At 37.8% G+C, this 15,972-nt stretch overlaps 2 protein-coding genes across 2 annotated transcripts; one reads left to right on the top strand and one right to left on the bottom strand.

Moving 5' to 3' along the window:
• nucks1b (nuclear casein kinase and cyclin-dependent kinase substrate 1b) lies at positions 1-8,429 on the top strand. Its single transcript, XM_057363175.1, has 8 exons — positions 1-377; positions 1,606-1,655; positions 1,942-1,984; positions 2,227-2,255; positions 2,345-2,476; positions 2,743-2,913; positions 6,686-6,829; positions 6,941-8,429. Exons 1-8 carry the CDS (start codon positions 361-363, stop codon positions 7,234-7,236), a joined length of 882 nt encoding a protein of 293 aa, XP_057219158.1. The 5' UTR covers positions 1-360; the 3' UTR covers positions 7,237-8,429.
• Positions 8,430-9,699: 1,270 nt separating this feature from the next.
• On the bottom strand, positions 9,700-15,278 carry mfsd4ab (major facilitator superfamily domain containing 4Ab). Its single transcript, XM_057319795.1, has 10 exons — positions 15,049-15,278; positions 13,175-13,373; positions 12,645-12,866; positions 12,414-12,567; positions 11,996-12,111; positions 11,749-11,922; positions 11,452-11,599; positions 10,210-10,280; positions 10,025-10,142; positions 9,700-9,812 (listed from the first exon to the last, which is right to left on the bottom strand). The coding sequence occupies exons 1-10, from the start codon at positions 15,276-15,278 to the stop codon at positions 9,700-9,702; spliced, it is 1,545 nt and encodes a 514-aa protein (XP_057175778.1).
• Positions 15,279-15,972: the final 694 nt, after the last annotated feature.

Genomic DNA, 15,972 nt, shown 5'->3' with positions numbered 1-15,972 from the left:
ACTTTTACTCATAAAAAGAATCCTGGCTGCTCGCAGGCCAGGCAGTAGCTAATGAGTTAGCTACTATATTCGACGACAGGCTTAACCAGGTCAGTCCGGCCTGTAGTCGTTTTAACATTTCTCCATTTCATAGCGACACAGAACAACCGTGCGTGCGAGTAGATGCTCTAGATCGCACGTATTTGCGCGTTTTTAGTGCAGTTTGCATCGCATCGTGGTATAGTTTCTCGTAGCTCCGCGCTACAGAAAGTGCTTTTCGGAAACGGCAGAAGTCACCTGGATTCAGCTGCAAAAGCCAGCCGACCGCAACAAATCCTCCGATCTCCAAATAAAGGTTATAGCTTGAAAACCATTTGCAGAATGGCAAGGCCTTCTAGGTAAGTGCGTTTGCTTGCTTACAGTAAGTGTATGTTCGCACATGATGCGATATGTATGAGTGCGTCTCCATGTTTGCTAACTGGCTAACCCGCATTTTCTGCAAGCCAGTTCTACTGCGTTTACGTAGCCGCGCCAAAAACACCCAAAACCTAAACACGAAAACTTTTACCTTTTAATAAATGTACATATTTATTTGCGTTAATATAATGACCATACGGGTCTCTACACCTCGAGACGGACCTAAGCTAACCACAAGCGGTCAGCATTAAGTAAAAAAGCGGGATAGTAGTTTACGATGCTGGGCTAATTAATGTTATACAAAACAACCAGCGAGCCATCATGCAAGAAACACGATTCCCTTCATGGTCTTTGCACGACTGATTTAAAACTTGGCTTAAACGGTTAATGTATATTAACAAGGTGTTGTTGAGAGAAAAGTTTCACGTGTTGTCCGCACGGAACACAGCGCGAGAACTCCCCCCAGCGCAATGCGCGCCATTACTTTACACTCACGACTTGAGTCATTTCTGGAAACTTGTGCTCGTGATTAATGGACTTTTATGTCTGCTTTTTGATCAGGAAGTAAAAAACGTTAGGTATCCAAAATGTTTACGTTTCATGATAAATACACTACATTTTAATTTGAGTCTTTCTGGATTTAACCCAAAAGCTCAAACCAAGTTGAGCAACAGCCTATTTATAAAAGGGATTCGTTGCGTGTAATTTATGGATTGAAGAGACTGGGCTTTGAATATAATCTGACCTGCAGGGCCTGGAGTTCAATGCCCTGTCTGCTGGCTGACTCCAGATCAGTCCCTCCACACAGCGCTGCTGCTGTTGGCATGGCAATGAACCGCTCCAACATGGCACCTATGTCTCCTCTGCCCCCTGTACCAACCACAGCAGCTTAACATGCATGAGACTTTGTTGCCACAGGAAGAATAAATAGATAGAAATACAAAAATACAACATCTGCTGCCATTTAAAAATGATTTTACTTTTAAATTCAGAAGATTGTTTGGTTTTCATATTTTATGATTTCCTTTATAATATAATATATAAAACAGTATATTTTAAAACAAGTATTCTCTATTATGATGTGTTAAAGTTCAGACTTTTTCAGCCTATTTGAGCTGTAATTACATCATCTTAAATCATGTAATAACTGATTTATAGATGTATTTTGAACGTGTTTACTAATGGGTAATGTATGTTCAATGTGCACAGGAATAAAAGGGTTGTTGACTACGCACAGTTCCAAGAGTCTGATGATGCAGGTGAGCTCTCCTAATGAAAACATCCACATTTTATCCCTTCAAAATGATACTAAATACATGAAACTGGAGCTCAGTTGATAAAGAATTATGTGAACAGTGTAGAGATCATGGGTTTGATTCCAGGGAGCACCTATACTGATAAAATGTACCTTAAATGCATTGCAAATCACTGTGTATAAAAGCATATACTAAATACATAAATATATATGATACTAAGTTGTATGTGCTGGGAAAATGTGGTGTTTATCGTGACTGTCATGATTTTAATTGGAATTGTTTTATGCAGATGAGGACTACGGAAGAGAATCCGAGCGACCTGAGAAACGCAGGTAACCCTTTCTGAATTACTGTAATACTATTAGATGGTAACTTTGTAAGATGTTAATAAAATCTCTTTTAAACAGTGCACGTTATTGGAGTTAAAGTGATATTTCAGTTTGAACACTTCTGTCATGTTCCCATGTGTTTCTTTTGGAACATTTAATGAACTTGCGTAGGTTTTGCATTTAATGAACTATATAGATATCAACCTTTTATTTTATTTCATATTCCTCTACCTTTTCCTGTATAGTGACGATTCTCGAGTCAAGGACCACAAGAGTAAGTCAGGTTCATTTTTGTCATTATTCCACCTTTATAGTTTATTGTTGAAAATTCTGACCAAATGCTTTTCCATCGTCATATTCCAGAAGACTTGAGTGACGATGACAATGACTATGGAGAGGATGAGGAAGATGATGATGATGCTGGTGACAGTGATTTTGATGCTAAAGAGGCCAGCAGGGGGAGGCAGGCGACAACTAAACGGAAAAGGCCAGCAGGTACTACCAATATAATCGCTACTTGTCTGCTTCATTACACACTTGTGACAGCTTAGCTTGCTTTTATTGACTTTTTTAAGCACTTTTTTGTTTGTTCATACGACATACGACATATGAATATGTCATAAGTTTTATAAAAAAGACACCAAAACTATGAAATAACACAAACATGGAAGTGTTGTTTTTACATGTGTGTGTTTTTGATCTATGCCAATGCGCACACACACCTTCAGCTTGTGGTAACCGTGCATGTCTTTGACACACAGATGATAGTGATGATGACGTTAAGGTTGTGAAGAAGAAGGGCCGGCAGGTGCGTCAGGCCGCCACTAAAGCTGCATCCAAACAGAGGGAGATTCTTCTTGGTGATGGAGGAAGTGAGGATGAGGAGGGGAAGGAAGAGGAGGAGGAAGATGACAGTGATGCTTACACCGGAGGTACAGCCGTTATGATATCATAAAGTGAAAATAAAGCAATGCCTATTTATGAAGTATGAATGTGTTCTAGGGCTGGGCGATATATATCACGATTCACACTAATTATACATGTCTAAATCGATTCTGAAACCGGTTCTGTGTTTTATGCACAGCTCTTCTGTGAACTACGGCTCTTTCATCAGTAGGAATTACTAATCGATCTAAAATCACTACGAGATTGAGTCGTTTATAACGTGCATTTGAAAAAGCAACACTCGTCAAACATCATCATTATACATATTAAGGCTGAACGATTAATCGAAATCGAATCGCAATCGCGATGTGAGACGTTGCGATTTGCTAATCGCAAGAGGCTGCGATGTGGAAGCGATGTGAAAAATAGCAAACGCGTCTGTTCCAAGCCCGCTTTGAGTGGCATTCTTGCTAACCAACTGAGTGAGCGAACCTCCGTTATGCCTAATCAGCACTGCCCTAGCCAACTGCGTAAACGTCCGTCATTAAAAAAACAAACAAACACAAGGCAGGAGAGAGTGTGTGTTATTATGGCATCTGCAGAGTCAGATCGATCATATTAGGCAAATAAATATTAAAGAACCGTCCAATTCATAAGACCGCACACACAGCCTGTGTCATACTCGCATGTCTCTGCCCCGCGTTGCGCGTCTCCCGCATCTCGCGGACGAGCCGTTTAAACTTGACGCGCACACACAGCCTGTTTCATACTCGCGCGTCTCCCGCATCTCGCGGACGAGTCGTTTAAACTTGACGCGCACACACAGCCTGTTTCGTAATGACGTTTATAGCACTTGAGTCCGGCTCCACACGGGCATCTGGCAATATGGACGAGGCTTGACGCACGCGCGCACCCTGTGTCAACTCACGCCTATCTCCGCGTTTCAAACAAATGTAAATTCTATCTAACAGTTTTGCTAATTTCACTTGGATGAAATTAAACATTCAGCACATTTTCTACTTTTTTTTTAAAAATCCCACATACTTAAAAAATAATAAATCAGCCTATGTAACTATGTCTATGTCACTAATAGTGTACACTGGTATTTGGATTCTATTGGTGTGATGTAATCGGAAAGTTGGGAACCAATTGAACAACAGTAAGCCCTATTTGAATAATGCCCTAAACACACTACAAAAATGAATTTTGTAATGGTTTTAATAGAAACATTTTTTTTGTTTTCTTTCAGCAGGGTAACTATACCCATACTGTGCTCCACACAACAATATTGAGCTGAAGCTTGAATTAGAAAAGTTAAAATCGCAAATCAAATCGCAATCGCAATGTCTGTCAAAAATATCGCAATTAGATATTTTCCCCAAATCGCACAGCCCTAATACATATACTTTATTATCATGAAAAAACCTGAAAAGGTTTGAAGAACAGCGATAGAATAGCACCATTGGCATTTCCTGGAACTGTGTGTGTGTGTGTAGCTGCGTCTGAATTCGCTCACTTGTTCAATCATTCACTATTCCCTATTTAGTGAATGCTAAATAGTCCACTATATGGGGTAGAAGTGAATGAAAATGAGTGAACAATTTCGGACACTGACGTAATAAATCCTGCGTCTGACAATACTGTCGCGGACATTCATCATAACGCTTATATTACACCTGTGTGGCTTTATGGATTGTTTTGTAAAATGGTAAAGTTCATTTTTACATAATTTGTAACGTTTATTGTATTCGTTTTTAATAAAGAGAACAAAACAAATGTTTACCACGTTTATTTACTATTACATTTAAAAAATTACTTAATATTTTTAAAATACAACACTGCTTTATATAACATTCATTTAATCTGTTTATTCTCGAAAGTAGAAAATAACTGTCAACAAGAACAAAAACAAGTGTATAAACGTACATTCATGGCATTAACGATCACTCTCCAGCTGATTCCAATCAGACGGTTGATTCGCGTTGTATCATGGGAAATATGAGTGAGCGAGTACATCGAATGTACACTCAAAATCAGAATGCATTGTGGGTAAAAAGTAGTGAACAAATGTAGGGAATGAGTTTTTTACTCAGAATTCGGACAATACTACAAAATGGCAGACACCCGAAATAGTGCACTATATAGGAGATAGGGGGCGAATTCAGACACAGCTTGTGTGTAGCTGTGTCTCGTTTCGTAAGGCTGTGTCCTTGTGTCCTCCAGAGGTATCATCCTCTAAAGGAAGCGGTATACGGAGGATTCTCAACTTAGAATTAAACGAGATGTCCTTCGTAGGACATATTGGCAGAAAAGGAAACAGGAAGTACCACGTTGCTATGACAACACGTTGCACTCGCATACCTGTCAAATTAATTAAAATGATTTCTACATGATTTAAAAGGTAAAAAGTAGGTTACTTTGTACCCTAAGCAATGCCAAAAGAGTTAAACAAATATACAATCTTTGCCTTACTGTTTCAAAACGTTTAAAAATCACTAAACACTTGTAAACCTATTTACTGCTAAGATTAAAAAAACGTGACACAAACTGTAAACTGTTCACATTTAAACACCACATATTTGATTGAATGTTCAGCTGTTGCTGTTTATTCAAATAACAGACGTTGGCCGACGCAAAGAATTGTGGGTTATCTCTAGCAACGAAGGATACAGCTCATGTATCCTCCGAATTCCTGTCGAAGAAGGTCGCATTCGAAGGGTGCCTCGGGAGAGTCCTACCTGATTTTATGAAAAGAGACAGTCTCGATGACGTAGCAGCCTTCGAATGAGACCTCTGGAGGACGCAGCCTTACGAAATGAGACACAGCTTGTGTGTGTGTGTGTGTGTGTGTGTGTGTGTGTAAATCGTTCTTCTTCTGTCCCATATTCAGAGTTTTTGCGTGAGAGCGCCCTCTGGCTTTTGGATGTTGCGGCATTTAACCGTGATTCATTGAGGAAACTGTACAAGAATTGCACAATATATCGTCCCAGCCCTAATGTGTTTGAAGTTATAACCTTTTATAATATTTAATTGGCTGTTGTTTTAATGCATTAACTTAGTACTCTTGTGTTTTTATTCAATTTACACATTTAATTGTGTACTCCTGAAATGCAGAGCAGGGTGACAGGGTTCTCGACACGTTTTTAAAAGTTTGATTTTTAACTTGTTGGTGTTGAACAAGTTCGTATGGTGCAAGAGGTTGAAAAAACATTACGACGCAATGACTTCAAAGACAAGTCTGACTCATGTGCATAGACCAACAATTAAAAATTAGCACAGGCAGAATGCACGAACACGTACCAGGTGATCAGACCTTAAAGGGATGGTTCACCCAAAAACGAAAATTCTGTCTTCATTTACGCACCCTCAGGTTGTTCCAAACCTGTATAAATTTATTTGCTTGGTTAAACACAAAGGTAGATATTTGGAAGAATTTAAGTAACAGATCTCTTCCCTTATTTACTGCCGTAGTAGGGAAAATAAATACTATGGGAGTCAATGGGGGATGAGATCTGTTTGGTTACTGATATTCTTCCAAATATCTTCCTTTGTCTAGCAGAACAAAGAAATTTATGTAGTTTTGGAACAATCTGAGGGTGAGTAAATAATGACAGAATTTTCATTTTTGAGTGAACTATCCCTTTAAGTCTAACTCAGATTGACCAACTAGATTGACCAACTCGATTGCTGTGTTCAATGATACGAAAACAAAAGCAATATATTGACTTCAAATATTCAATGGTTTACTAATATGTAGTTATTTCTGACAAAATTGTATTAATTTGACACTAAAGCAATATTTGGCTTTTCTGCCTATAGAGGACTCAGGCAGTGATGAGGACTTCATGATGGATGATGACGATGATGACAGCGACTACGGGCGACCCAAACGGAGGATCTCAAAAGTGAGCAGGAGAAGCAAAGACTCAAAGAAGTCACCTAAACCCAAGATAAGGGCTTCAGGTACCCATAATCTCACCATCAGATCATGAAAGAAAACACAACTATTGCCCTTGATACTTTTATTTTAATAATAACCATGTGTCACCCTCAACTGGTTTCCTTTATTCCCAGCAACCCGAGGGCCTAAGAAGAAGAGAGGAAAACGGCAGACGAAGGGGCGGAGAGTTGTGAAGAAGGCATCACCTAAAGAAGAAGACGAAGATATCGAGAGCAACAAAGAGGAGGAAGAAGATGAGGGCCACGAGAGGAAAGGATCTCCTGCCCCCAAGAAGACGCAGGACGACGACAGTGGCGCTGAAGGGGAGGAAAACAATGACAACGGAGAAAAGGAAGAGAAGGAAAATGAGAAGGAAAAAGAGGAAAAGGACGATGTTTCTGAGGAAGAGGCTCCGTCAGGTGAAGATTGAGGTCTTACCTGATGGTGAATTTGTCTATCTTTCTGTTTTTCTGAATGAGGAGCAGTAGAATTTATTTCCCATAATACTCAAAGAGTGTTTTGGATGTTTGTTAATGTCTCTCAGCGTGTAAATACCATATCTCAAAGAAATCTGTAAAGTATCTTCAGACTGATCCTAAAAACTGATGATTTGGCCTAATCCCAAACATGGGATTTTCTTCACTCTAAATGCGGTATTTCATATGAATATTTATCAATGTTTCAATTATAGCTTTGCAATCTTTTTGCTAAAATCGTTTTGTTACAGTTGTCCTTCAGTGTATAACAAAGAAGGAAGACTGTGGAATTGGCCCCCAAAACAATATATAGATAATACTGTAGGCTTTCTATGCTTCACGATAAAGGGCACCTTACATTTTTAAGTTTGCATTTGAGAGAATCATTCCCGAATAAACCCCTTTGAATTGCTTTAATGCACATGATCTCAGCCACGTTTACAGGTAAATAACACGCAAGATTATAGTGCACATATGCTTGTTATCATGACCTGCACTGGATACTCGTGGCTGAAGTTGAGTCGCGCGATTTCCTCCAGTACGTCTGCATTGCTTCATACTGTAAGTTGCCTAGCTGTAGTATGCTACTTTCTCCCACTTTTCGTGCAGTTAATTCTTGATTCAGTCTAGTAAAACTGCTTTTTCCGTCTGAGCATTTGAACTAAAATGACTTTTCTATGGTTGTATTGAACCTCTTTCATGGGTGGAATGCTTTCATGTACATGGTGCGTCATCTTCAGGCGATGTACAGCAGTGGGCGGAGTCTCAGCCAGATGGGCGGGACTCTCTCTTTTAACGATGTAAGCTTTGAGAGTGAGTGATATGTCTGAACTGAGCTAGTGGAAACCTTATTATTGACCTCTGTGATGCTTCATGTGTGCTTTTTTAAGAATATTTTGATGCTTATAGATGCCTTTTTAAATGAGCGGTCTCTTTAGCCATTAGAATGGTAAAATGACCTGAATCAAGCACACACCATTCATAGCTGTCTCTGCTTCATTTCACTATTTTTATCGCTTGTATCGCCATCCTAATCTGTAGCCTTTCAATCTATATCATAATTTATCCCAAATAAATGTTTGTTTTAATTACGCTATTCTGATTTTTGTAAAATTTGTTTTACAAGGAAAAAATAAAATGTATCTTTAAAGAATTTGAGTAGTTGGTGTGCTGTTATTCAGTTTGTTTATAAAGCATTGAAATAGTTTACCCTAAAAAAGTTAAATTCTGTCATAATTTTCTCATCCTTTTGTCGTTTCAAACCTGAATGACTTTCTTTCACAGAACACAAAAGAAGATAGTTTGAAGATTGTTGGTAACCGAACAGCGACGGTACCCATTGACTTGGTTTTGTGTCTATAGAAGTGAATTGGTAATGGGTACCGTCGCTGTTCAGTTGCCAACTTTATTCAAAATATCTTCTTTTGTGTTCTGCAGAAGAAAGTCATACAGGTCTGAAATGACAAGAGGGTGAGTAGATGGTGCAAAAATATTTTTTGGGGGGTGAACTATCTCTTTAATGTATCCATTTGTTAGTGTAATGGAAATTACGTGATCTTCAAGTCTTTTTCCAGATTATGGGTTTGACATCCGGATGTTTTTTATTAAGTAAAGGATTATTTTTTTCAAAAATCACACTATGCAGTTAAAGGAATTTAAGAAGTCTACAATAATACATTTAGTCGGTTATACTTTAGATCTTTGTGGGATTATAAAGGATAAAAGTATAAATAAATCTTTTTAGAATAGGTCAAGTATGCTATACTAAATACATTTATTACAAAGTGTTGAAAAGATATAAAGCACAATGTGATGTGTGTCTTCAAAAATGGATGACCAAGAGTTACAAGTTTTTCCATAAAATTCTTATTTTAAATTTGTGACTGCTGTAGATCACACTAACCCCGACCTTCTAGTTTATGAAACTCATTATGTTAACGAAATGAACACTTGTATTGAGCAAGGGATGTTCTAGGAACTTCTAGGAATTCCCTTAGATTGGTGAATGATTCATCTAGACGTGTGGAGATTAATCTGTTGTTTAATTTGGTGAATGATTCTCTGTGTTGATGGGTGAAGTACAAAACAAGTTTATTTATATTTAATTGCTGTGTTCAGAATTACTCCATCCTTCAATTACTTAAACATTTATTTGTTCATTTTTCTGTTTCAGTTGCATTCAATCACATGACCAGTATTTGAAATAATGAGTCAAGACTGCTGGTGAGAATCTGTAAAACAAATAAAAACACCAGATAATACCAAACCTAACAGAAACGCACAAAAGCTTATTGCACCATAATGAATGTTTTTCAAGTTTTACATGAACATGATAACAAAATCATTAATTAATTATTAATTAATGTTTACAGTGGAGGAGTGCAGTGTTTCCAGCAGGTTGTGACCCATAAAGGGTCTCATCTGGAGTCACATTTGAGTTGTGTTATAATAATTTTCTGTCCTGCTTTCTCTGGAGCAGGTAGAGTGAGTGGTGGGGGGTCTTCAACCATACCGGCTTTTTTAGATGTTCCTGGAAGGTGAACATATTGAATCAGAATATTGTATTTACATCCTGTTGTATGTACTGCCATGCACAGAGTCTTGCATGTAAGAATTTCACCGCCGGTACACTTGTGTACACGATGCGTAACAATAAAGAGATTTGATTCGATTAGATAACGTATCCTATTTAGGCTGAAAGTATTTCTGTCGCTTTAAGTATTGTGCAATCTAACATTTTACCTGTGAGTTTTCTGTGGATGTGGTTACATAAAACCAAGAACAAGAGGAAGATGAGGGCAAGACAGCCGAGAAGCATGCCACATACCAGGAAACTGTAACTGCCTTTAGCCTGAATCAGCTGGAAGACATTTACTTGCTTAGTAAAAATTCTCAGGTTTAAAAAAATAACAACTTTAAGTACTTACCGATCCAACCAACACCTGCATAGTCATCTCACCCATTTGAGCAGTGGCCACCAAGACTGAAGTTGCGCATCCTGAAAAGTGCAGAAACAAAGATTTTGTATGTTTGTTCATGTGTGTGTGTGTGCGCTGGGACCAAGGGTGGCCCCAAAATGATTGTAAAACCTTCTTTGTCCAATACCAACTCCTCCCGAAAAAATATTAATAAAATTAATAATTGTTACTGTCCTGACCATCCTAGAACACATGCTAGCCAATTTGTGCAGCTCAACAAACATAACTACAAAACTGTGTTAGATTTAGGGATAGGGGATAGCAAATAGCTGTATGAAAACAATAGACATCAGTTAGAAGTCTTTACAACAATTGAAAAACAAACTTGAGTGTATGCACAGTGTGGACAAAAAAAACGAGTATACAGCACTGAAGTGTTTAAAGCTAACTTGAAGTGAAGACATTTAAAGTGATCCTCAATATAGCCTACTTGAAAACCCTGGAAGTCATGTCAAATCTAATAATGTCAACAGGTTTCTGTGAGAATAAGAGAATATCACTTTCTTAGAGGGCAAATAGCACTTTCTTAGTATGAAAAGATATCTTTACTAATAAAACCTAAGTTGTGTGTGTGTGTGTTTTATATATGTAGGGACTATGTAAAACATGTCCCTGCTGTCCAGCAGTCCCCACAATGGAAATTTACTTGTGAACATATCAAATGATGCTTATTTTAAAAAAGAAAATCCAAAAAGGTTTGTCTGAGGATTTGATTTTGGGGAATATACCGTTTGTACAATATTAAAATCATTGTGTCTGTGAAAATTACCCACAATGTATGAGTGGGGGGGACTAAATGTACCCACAAATTAATTTTCGACGTTGTAGGAACATTTTGTGGTACACATAAGAAAAACAGCTTATGAATGTAAATGATGTTTGTTTGAAAAGATGACTAATAATTGAAAATAATAAAAAAACAAGATATTTTTTATTATTTGGGTATTATTTTTATAATTAATAAAAATGTTCCAGTTAATGTCAAGCTCTAAAATATTTTGGGGTAGAAATTTTTATGTTTATGTGAGTGGGACGAGGATCTTTGAATATTTTTGAATACAATGGGGGGCCTTTGCGTCAAAAAGGCTGAGAACCCCTGGGACACAATATACAGTTTGCACAGTATAAAAATCATTGGTCTATGAAAAGTTCTCAAAGAACATGGAAACCTGACATGTGTGTGCAATTTACCTGTATAGTTCAGGATGTCCTCAGTATAAGCCAGTAAGCAGGGAAAAACGCTGCTGAGGAAAAGCCCAAGCAAGCTTGTACCCACAAACAGAAACACACTGTTTGTGTAGAAGACCAACAATAGCAGCAATATTACATTCACACCAGCCTGCCCGAGAGAGAGAGAGAGAGAGAGAGAGAGAGAGAGAGAGAGAGAGAGATTTGACAATTACAAACCAGTCCATTACATCTAGGTCTGTGTGGTAATTTGATGGGTACAACAGGGTTCATTTCACGGACTTTTCGCAGGTTCATTACCAGGTTGACGATGAGCAGGTAGACGGGTCTTAAGCGGTATGACAGGGGGATGGACACCAGGCGTCCTGCTGTGATCGCTGCCCAGAAGACACAGTTGAGATATGCTGCCATTTTCGCATGCAGTGACATGGGAGGCGAAACAGCATATGTGTAAACAAAGCCAGTGTAGACCCCCTAAAGAAGAGATTCAAAGATCAAAAGGTAATAAAATCTAAATATTAACAAAAAAATATTATAATGTATTTACCATAATGCCTTCTGACATAAACAGGACAATCCCACCCAAGATGTGGATGCCAAAAAATGTGACAGGTAACCTGCTCAGATTACCATTCATACAGCAGCTGAAGAGATTTCTATGTCCTGGAAAATATGATTTCATTGGAATTTTAGTATCATGAAAACGTTAACACCACAAATACAAAAAAAACCCTGTCTTTCTTCTGCAGAACACAAAATAATAATTTTGAAGAATGTTGGTGCCCCAACAATAGTGGACCCCATTGACTTCCAGTATATGTATACTGAAACATTTCTCAAAATATCTTCTTTTGTGTTTCACAGAAGAAAAAGTCATACACAGGTTTTAAGGGTGAATATGATGACAGAATTTTTATTTTTGGGTGAAATTAAGATCACACGACCAGCTGGAGCAGCACGTATACCTTCAGTTACTGGTTCATGCATCTCTTTGGAGCCTGATGCCTGGGTCTCCATGGCCAGTTCATCTTTGTCCAGAAGCCGTGGAGTGCTGTTTGGACAGCAGGGAAGCAGCTTCTCTCTGTACATCAGCACGAGAACCGCAATTGGCACAGGCAACTAGAAGAAAACAAGATGAATTGATCTCACAAACATCAAGCACCTTTAAGACACACAAGTGCTGTGCCCAATCTTACATTTATGAGAGCCATGATCCAGAAGGCATACGACACGTTGGGTTTCTCCTTAACTAGCACAGAGTGTGGGGAAGTATCGTGGATTACTGGTGGTAACCTGAAGTGGTGGAGTATCACTGAGGCGTTTTCTGTGCTGTTAGTGCCCAGGCAGTGTTCAGAGATGAATGGATCTGCAATCAGGGGACTCAGCAAAGCACCAAGCCCAATGAAGAAGTGCAGTGCCTACAGTCAGAGTCAAAACAGACATCAAATGTGAAGAAAAAGATTTGGAAAAAGAAAATGAAATATATTCATGGTGAATACACTCTTTTTATTAAATGTGGTCCTCTACCGAACATGAACATTTTTCCATATGCATCAGTTTTTAACACAATACATACTATTTTTTACATGGCTGGATGTTTTTGCTGTAAATGGCAGAGTCGAGTGTGATTGATATGCAATGGCAAAATAATTTTGTTAATCTGACTTCATTATCACAGCATTGCTTTTATGTCCACTACCTCAATATGTTATGTGATGTTTCTCACCTGCAAGAAGATGGCAGAATCTTTCTGATAAATAGACACCAGCTGGATGTTTGCAATAGTATCAATGAAACCCAAAGCCAGACCTGACACTGCCATAGCAACTGCCAGCAACAGCACATTATAGCAAAATGGAATGATGGCAAAAACCACAGAGATGATGAAGGTGGAGAGGAAGAGGGTGGCGAGGGCACTCAACAACCTGAAGAAGAGAAAAAGAGCTTGTGTGAGATATATTTTTTATTTCCCCGTTATTTCTCATTTCAAAGAAAAAAGCTTTTTGAATCATTTGATATTTAGAAGTTGGGTGTTGGGTGTTTTTGTTCCTGTTTTGTGTTATTAAATCCTTTTACCTACACTTTACCCCGTGGTATCGTCTGTTATCTGTGAATTGTTACACACACAACTCATTTTTTAAATTATTTATGTACTTTCATAAAACATTTAAGTTCATGAAATAACCTGTAAACTACAGAATTGAACTGAAGATCAAGTTGGTGTTTAAGAAGAATGCTGAAATAAGTATTTGAGGTGCAATGAAATTGGTCTACCTGGGAGATCTTGACTATCCAACTTCTGATTGGTACATTAATTATTCTAAAGTCCACCTCCACAATTTATCCTAATCCTAACCACAGAATTGAGATAGAGGTCCGATTTCAATATGACACCGGTAAGATTATCGCAAATAAAAACTTTATGCACTTAAAACTTTATGACTGAATGTGAGAGACTAAAAACTTAAAAGAACAACAGAGTTACAGAATGCAACTTTTTCAACCATTTAAAATGTAATTTAGTAATTTAAAATGTTAATTTATTCAAATAATAAAAAAGCACTATAAAGCAAACAGATTTGATGTACTGTACATTACAGAAGGGCTCAAGTACGGAATTCAATTCGATCTTAAGGCAATAAATGGTTAGTGAAAAGTTGAATGTTAAGAAAAGGAAATATTGAGTGATGAACTTCCAAAATAATATTTGAAACATTATTTAATTTGGAAACTCAAAAATGAGAATAATTTACTGAAATTGTGTTCAAATGGATAGAAACCCATATGTTATTAGAACATGTAGGGATAAAAACATTTCTCAGTACACTCTTAAAAATGAAGGTGCTACATGATGTCATAGAAGAACCGTTTTTTGGTGTCACTCTTAAAAAAAAGATGCTTAAAAGGTTCTCAGCGATGCCATAAAATAACCATTTTTGTTTCCACAAAGAACCATTTAGCCAAAGGTTCTTTAAACAACCATCTCTTTTTCACCACAAAGAACCTTTTTTGATAAAGGTTCTTTATGGAACTAAAGAACTAAAAGAGTTCTTCTACGGCATCAAAGAACCTTTTGAAGCACCTTTATTAAGAGTGTAGGGTTCCACACAGAACCTTTGACATCCAATGAACCTTTCTGTTTCACAAAAGTTTCTTTATAGTGGAAAACATTTCTTTAGACTATGAAAAGGAAAGAAAGATACAGTTCTTTTAGACTGAGAGGTTGGAACCAAGGAACCAAAAGTGGTTCTTCTATAGTATTGCTGTGAAGAACCTTTCGTAGCACCTTCATTTTCTGCAAGGTGTGGAAGTCATTTTCTGGCATGTCCAATGTTCTGCAACAGCACAAATGGGAAACCAACATCTGATAATGTACTGTATGACCAATACTGTCAAAAGCATTTTAACAAAGCAGATCAAGAAGTGCAGACATACCCCAGACACTTGACATGTGTACAATATCTGTATTGTGACCGGCATGTACTAAAAATCGAACACTAAATAACACACTGTGTATCCTGATCAGAGTATTACAGTAGAAGAGTGTTTATGTTGAACACCTCACAGTGACAGGGATACTGAAATCCGTGTGTGACTCACGTTTTTCTGAAAACTCCTCCAACGGAGGTCCCGACGAGCAAGCAAAACTGCTGGGAGAAGAACACCCAGGTGATCTCCTGTAGCGTGGAGCCGGTTCGACATTTAAGATCTAGGATAGTTGGCCCCAGGAAGGCGATGCTTAGTCCAAAACTGAAGAAGACGCTCCAGTATGTCAGTGTATGTTGACAGTTCCTTTTGAAAAGTGTTAATATATGCTCCTCAAATAACATAGTGTGAAGATCTACAAACTATCCCTCTTCCTGTATTTTTGCCTCCTGGACACTTGATTAGATGATATAGTAGATCACAGAATGGGTGATCATGTCCTGCATTTATATTCCTTTACTCCTCCCATTTCATGAACCTTTGTGCATGAATCTGAAGTTAATGCCTAAAAATCACCATCTCAACTGAGCTCTTCGAAACTGTCAATGATTTTCAGTTGAACGGTCAATGATTTTGATGTGAGACTTGGATCAGAATGTTATGACATCAACATTCCAGAACAAAGAACCTGATATCTTTGAAGGACTTTTTGCTCATCTAAAACATTATCATCGAATCAACATGTGCACAGCTAAGAGTATTTATTTTGGGACATACTGTAAATAACTTCTACAATTAGCAGGCCAAAGATATTAAAATCAATGCAATGCTGTGAGGATACATCATTTACTGTACATAAAACTCCAGATGATGGAGAATCATTAGCTTTTTACATCTACACGTTACTTGTGTTACTTATATGTAAAGCACTGGTTAGGCGATGCCCTATGGACCCATCATAAGGCTTTGTTTAAAATGTCATACAATCTTTATAATTTTTTTACTTCGTAAAGTGTCTGCAGGTGCAATTTCTATTCATTTTTACCATAATACAACTGAATGATTCAAACACAAAGTATTGTTCCATGGTCATCTATC

This window comes from Triplophysa rosa, linkage group LG21 (genome assembly GCF_024868665.1).
Source record: "Triplophysa rosa linkage group LG21, Trosa_1v2, whole genome shotgun sequence".
Lineage (NCBI taxonomy): Eukaryota > Metazoa > Chordata > Actinopteri > Cypriniformes > Nemacheilidae > Triplophysa > Triplophysa rosa.
The sequence above is the reverse complement of the archived record's forward strand: the minus strand, read 5'-3'. Positions and strand labels throughout refer to the sequence as shown.